At 33.4% G+C, this 6431-nt stretch overlaps 1 protein-coding gene across 1 annotated transcript; it reads right to left on the bottom strand.

Moving 5' to 3' along the window:
* Positions 1-1727: 1727 nt before the first annotated feature.
* Positions 1728-4907, bottom strand: LOC149209644 (WAT1-related protein At5g07050-like). The gene is made up of 7 exons (XM_089396425.1): positions 4573-4907; positions 4173-4235; positions 3925-4041; positions 3586-3844; positions 2872-3030; positions 2318-2469; positions 1728-2202 (listed from the first exon to the last, which is right to left on the bottom strand). Exons 1-7 carry the CDS (start codon positions 4755-4757, stop codon positions 1959-1961), a joined length of 1179 nt encoding a protein of 392 aa, XP_089252551.1. The 5' UTR covers positions 4758-4907; the 3' UTR covers positions 1728-1958.
* Between the last annotated feature and the right edge of the window lie 1524 nt (positions 4908-6431).

Genomic DNA, 6431 nt, shown 5'->3' with positions numbered 1-6431 from the left:
AAAGGAAAAAATATTGATAACAAAAAAATCTTCCAATAATAACAATAACTAAAACATTGTCATATTCATATTATATAACATAATTTTAACATTATGCATTGAAAAATTAACTGAAATTTAAAATTTCCCATTAAAAATATTTTAATGTATCTCTTAAATAAGATAATTAAATATCCATGTTAACTAATATAATATATTATAATATAGATCAAAATAAAATAAAAATAAAGTAGATCATAAATAAACAAATTTAATACTTATTCTAAGTAAAATAATTTAATATCAATTTAATATATCTGTGTGTTCAATTTTAGTCTGTGACATGTGGATTTTTCTAACAAGTATATCTTAATTTTCCTAATAAATATATTCTAAATAAAGTTTTGTGACATGTGTGATATATTGTCACAAATAAAATATTTCAATGTCCATATTCAATAATTACTTCTACGATCAATATAAAATTCACACATAACATGGAATATATAATAAAATATTTAATGACCAAATTTACTAAAATATGTAAATTAAAATGCAAAAAATATATAATTTTTTAATTGATGACTATATCTTAAATAAAGTTGTGAGATATGTGAGATACATTCTCACAAAAAAATAATTTCAACTTCCATATTCAATATCTATGCTCAACATAAACTTCGAAATAACATGACATATATAATAAAATATTTTAATTACCATATTTAATAAAATATATTAAATAAAATAAAAAATACAATTTCTCACACATATATATATTCCATTTTAATTGGTAGTTTATATATATATATATATATATATACCATTTTAATTGGTAGTTTAATAGAATATTTTGACTCTTTTGAGTCATATTTTTTTGGTTGATTTTATATGAGAAAAAGATAAATCTAACTACAAAATATTAAGGAATGAAATCAACCCTGAAAAAATATAATTTAATTATTTAAAAAAAAACACAGTTTTCAATTATGTGGATTATAAAAAATCTATAAATATTAATTTAAAAGCATGTCTCGATCGAAATAGAATCGAAATATTGAAACATGCAACTTCTTGAAAATTCAAAGGTAAAAACCATGTCATGATGGCAACCTAAGAACAATAAGGTCGGGCACTTTACCATATACGATATTTCTACAGCATTTAATTGATGACCAAAAAAAATTCATATCGTGACTTCATTTTCACACAATTATTCTGTCGACGTTTGTACAAAGTTTAATTGATGAAAGAAATTATATTTATTTACTTCACTTTTTCATATTTGTTTTGTCGTCTCCCGTTGAATGCGAAAAATCTACAAAGTCCATTACAATTGACGACTCGGTTGAATGTGAAAAGATTACCAAATCCACTTACAATTATGGGGAATAAATATAATATATGTCTTTTTCTATTCGTTTTTTTTAATTTGGTGATCGAAACTTTCCTAAGATTGCGAGAAATTATTTATTTGTAATAGGAATCTTGTAATTAAAAAATTTATCCTGATTATGAACTCTCAATTACAAAGCTCAAAAAACTTACAATTTTTTAAAGGCTTTTGAACCCAATAAACCAAAAATTATCACCACTCAAAAAAACAACTAGACTAGTCGACAAAAAAACATCTCAAATATTCAATGTCTTATTGTGAATGATCTGCTGGTCCATTAGAGTTTTAAATTTTATAGTTGTGCAACTCTATTGCCAAATCAATAGTTTTCAGATATCCAAATGCAATACGATTTCCAAAAAGCTGTTCTATTACATTTGCCGAGTATTTATTACAGCAAAAGCATCATGGAGTCCAGTTCCATTGTTTCATCTATTGAAATCACTACAAGAAAACATTTGAAGTTATTAACATTTGGACTCTGGGGGCGGGTAAGGACTGAGGGATCTATATTTCTCTCTGATTAACTCATAGCGAACAACACAAACTATAAGCGTTGTGTAAAAAGTGTTGAACACAATGATTAAATTTTTGGATAGTTGTCTCCACTGATCAAAATGGTAGTATCTCCAGCTTGAGGCGCCTTTTTCATGGGCTGGTTGGAGGGAGCTTCTATGTCTTGCACCTTGTTTACATTTTGAGGGAACATTTCTGTAGAATTGGGAAGCACTTCCGAGCAAATTTTTTCTGTTGAGATCTTGCTATCCTTCACTTTTCCCCACAGAACAGCGTACAGTCCTACTGATATCATAATTCCTCCCAACACACTGTATTCAGCCCATCAGCGCAAGTAATTAGCACTTTAAGTCATGCTACTTGTAACACAATTAAAACCTCCTATTTCAATTTCAGGATTTGATCAAGAATTTTGAAATTACAAACCTGCCCAAATAGATATTCTCAGAGAGGATAATGGATCCCATAACTGCCACGATTATCATCATCAAGGGACTAAATGCTGTGGCGAATACAGGTCCCTTCAGGCGCATGCACAGACCTTGCACATAATATGCAATTGCTGATGACACGACTCCCTGTAAGCGACAATAGTAATTACTCTCAATAAATTATTTTCATATACGAATTAAATTATTTGCATTCGTAGCTAATTGGGTTTGTTTTGAGTGTTTAGTAGGAATGATCTAGATTTAATTTATACAAGTGATATGATAAACTGATATTTTTATGTGGATTGGGGATGCCCCGATTATTCAAGGATCTACATGGTCGAGATCAACTAATTAGCTTCGTCAGTTTCTATCAAATCCCAGAATATTTCAGGAATCCCCAATAAATTTAAACTAGATAATAATCTGTAATAGAAAGGACATGCATATTCCTAATATGAAATATATAAATATTTATATGTAAAACAAAACCATTTTTACATGTCAATCTCCCAAGCTTGAATTCATACGTGGTTAAAAGAAACGTACAGAGTAGACTGCAGCTAAAAGGTTGACGTTCCATCCTAGTGCCCACATGGAAGGCTCACGTACAAAAGCAACACCGAGAACCGTTGCCTGCAATGTCCCTAGAAAACATATTAAGGTGGCCAGGGAAAGTTGAGCAGAATATTGCTTGAGAACCCTAGCCTGCACATTGAAAATCATGAATTAGGGTTTTCGATTTCTCCATGATCGATCATACATACAACTCAATGGACTGCAAACTTGGAAAACTTGGATCCCATACTAAACATTTTATCAGGGTTGATGAGGTTTTTTTGTTGCTACCCGAGTTTCAAATACAAACTATATCAGGAGCATGCAGTAAACTTGGATTACTACCTTACAAGCTATATCAACACCAACACCATCCACTAAACCCATGATTATATGAAGACATTACAAACCTTCTCATCTTATAAATAGAATGCTTAATATATATCTATAACTATATCAACTATTCGCACAATTTCTGAATATACATAATTAATTTCAATAACATCTACTAACGCACATGGTCAGCAAAATTGGCCAGGCCTAGTAATAGCATGAAATATGCTGGATTGTACACAGTCTAGACCGGAAGTCACAGCTAGCATAACCAACCCAAGGGAAAAACATGTTTACCTAGAATTTCACAGCAACATCTCCATATATATATATATACTTTTTGAAGTAGAAAATTCAAAGATATGTGATCACCTGGAGGATAAACAAGCCTGACCAAGCAAGAGTGGCAGCAATTATAAGAAGAGAGCCGACAATCCAGTCTTTTTCATCAATGACAGCTGCTGGTGGCGCAGATGTCTGGTTATCCTGGCGGGATTGATGACGAGGAGACCAAAACATCTGAACAAGAGGACCTTTGTATAACGTCATGAGCATTGCTCCCCCTACACACACGATTGTTCCAAGAATTTTTGCTTGACTGCGTACCTGTTTTATATTCACTCTCTCCATCCTGAACAAATACAGATTTCCCATCAGACCATAAAATAAAATAATGATGACAAGTACCGACGTTTGGAGAGAATTGATTACCTGAACAGAAGGGCAATCACGAAAGTCATGGCTGGGAGTACATTACTGAGTGCACAGGAATATGTTGGAGAAGTTAATTTCAGACCCAGGTAGTAGAAATTCTGATCGAGCACTGGCCTGCCAACATGCATTATGATCAATGCATATTCAAATTAAACTGCTTGCCAATGATCTTCACAGACACAATGAGAGATGGAGGGGATTATATGAAGAGAATCCAATTGCTATAAAAAAGAAATAATACATACCCTAATAAACCCAGTGCAAAAATTTGGCAGAAAATGCTAAATGTGATCTTGGGTCGTACTTTCCTGCAATGCAAAAGTTACAATTATTATATTTGAATGAATGAGATCTTTTAGAGTAGTAAAAATTATTTGAAGAAAACAAAGATAAACACATTTTATGTTTAATGGGTATGTTAGTTCAGAAGCTATTCAATCCTGATGATATTTTGATAAACTTATTTTATGTTTGGCAAGTATATTTATCGGGCAACTACTGAATCATTATGATATTTTTCATCAATATAATGTTTTTAGGAGAAATAAATTGCATTTATGATTCTAATGCGCTTATAAAGATATGTTTATGATACTAGTAGGAGAAATAAATTCGATTTGTGATGCCAATGAACTTATGCATTACCTTTCCACGAAGAAAGCAAAAGGAGCAAGGACTATTGTAGCTACAGCGTGCCTGTACACTACAAGAACAAAGTGATTCATCCCTCCGCTTAAAGAGACTTTACTGATTATATTCATGCCAGCATACCCAAATTGCAGGGATATCATGGCTACATAGGGTTTCGATTGCTCAATTAGCTTCCCCATTGATAATCAAATCAAATCTCCAAAAACCTAAAAACTGAACACCCTTTCCTGCTAATGCAAAGTGTGTACTCAAGCTTCTCCTACTCGACTCCTCTATTTATGCACTCGGAGGTACTTAACATTCATGGCACCAGAGATTGCATAATCCGCAACCTTGGGAACCATATTTATAGATGAAAAAAACAAAATGAATAGAATCTCTCAGTCCACATTGATGGAATAGGTTAATCAACAGCGATAGCAATCGTTAAGGCCATGATTAAGAAAATCACAGCTAGGCAGTCACAATTGCCAGTCACAACTTCTTGTTCTCACAAATTTACTTTCCGTAAGCAAATCACAGAGGAGATATTCCCTGTAGCATATTTGATTTCCTCCTTATTTTAAGATATCCACTTTCCGTGGGGAGGAACGAAGCAGCAATGCTAAATAATAGATAGTGGATAATGCGTCGATAAAGTAAAGCGAAAATGAGACGTTAACAAAACAAAACGCAGATATGTGCACACTACAGAAGAAGAGTTGGGGTATGACGAAGCATAATCAATAATGAATCGACTCAAAGTCCGATATCACGTGGAATTGGTTGGATAAACCCTAGATCGATCCGGCCAAATCAAACCCTAGTGTTCCTATTACGCGGAAAATAGACCGTGTAACAAATGGGCCGTTTCCATACCAAAAGGCCAACTTTTCTGTAAAGGGGGAACAAGATTGGCATATCTCCGGGGAATATATTTGCAGCCACACAAACTTTAACCAAAGAGAAATGGACAAGTGTTTGCAAGAAACAGCATTAAAGAATTTTTCTCACTTTACTACTACACTCGGCTCATATTGTAATATCTTGTGAGATCCCATTGGTTCCACCATGAGCACTCGTGCTTAGGCAGTACAAGCATTCAGTGAAGCGCACGCGCCACTTTTTAAAGTGGCAATTTGAATATAATATACTTTGTCGCCATATTATGTAATCCAGAAGAGATTTTTCAGTTAATGGCAAACAATTATTTCACAGTTGAATATCCAATCAACATTCTCAGAAAAAGAGGGTGCCCTAAGAATATGCTTTAGAGTTCTGAGGATAAGTGCTGACAAAGATTCAAGGTTTCCTGCCTTGGCTTCCGGATTTTTTTAATTCAAAGATGAAAAAAACAGCTCTATATTCCCGGCCTCTAATGTGTTTCTCCTTACGGTTGTGCAAGCAATCGATTGGAACAATACCTAACTTCAGTTTGACATGCACGACATCATAAATGCCAAATGAAACCCATTTCAGGGTTTTCGATAATAGAAAATTGTTTGTTATGGTTTAGTGTAGTCGGACGAAAATGGTTCCCTTATAAGTTTGAATGTTTGTTAATAAAAGTATGCAATGTTGGTTATGGATAAAGGGAAGGCGTAGAGAACTGGTAATCTCGAAAACGATAATGGGTTTGTGATGAGCTCACACAACACTCATAAAAAGTGAATGAGCTTTACGTTGAATAACCTTGACAAGGCCAGCCGTGTATTCTTGTGTATTGGTGGAGACCCTGCCACTATCTGCCAATAAACCTAGCACAAGGAAGATGCACTTGCTTCTTTTCATTTACCAATTGAGTAGGCTGCAGCTGGGGAGGGATGTAGGTTTGCCTCATTAATCAAATATGTTGGAACATGCATGTACTTCCT

The sequence above is a fragment of the Pinus tabuliformis genome, chromosome 1_2 (genome assembly GCF_031772625.1).
Source record: "Pinus tabuliformis cultivar Carrire ecotype Pingquan chromosome 1_2, CPIR1, whole genome shotgun sequence".
Classification (NCBI taxonomy): domain Eukaryota; kingdom Viridiplantae; phylum Streptophyta; class Pinopsida; order Pinales; family Pinaceae; genus Pinus; species Pinus tabuliformis.
The sequence above is the reverse complement of the archived record's forward strand: the minus strand, read 5'-3'. Positions and strand labels throughout refer to the sequence as shown.

Coding starts and splice junctions, on each gene's coding strand:
- LOC149209644 (XM_089396425.1), bottom strand. CDS start 4,757: ATGGGGAAGCTAATTGAGCAATCGAAACCCTATGTAGCCATGATATCC. Junction 4,042..4,172: donor TTTGCACTGGGTTTATTAGG/GTATGTATTATT, acceptor GCATGTTGGCAG/GCCAGTGCTCGATCAGAATT. Junction 3,845..3,924: donor GTGATTGCCCTTCTGTTCAG/GTAATCAATTCT, acceptor GTATTTGTTCAG/GATGGAGAGAGTGAATATAA.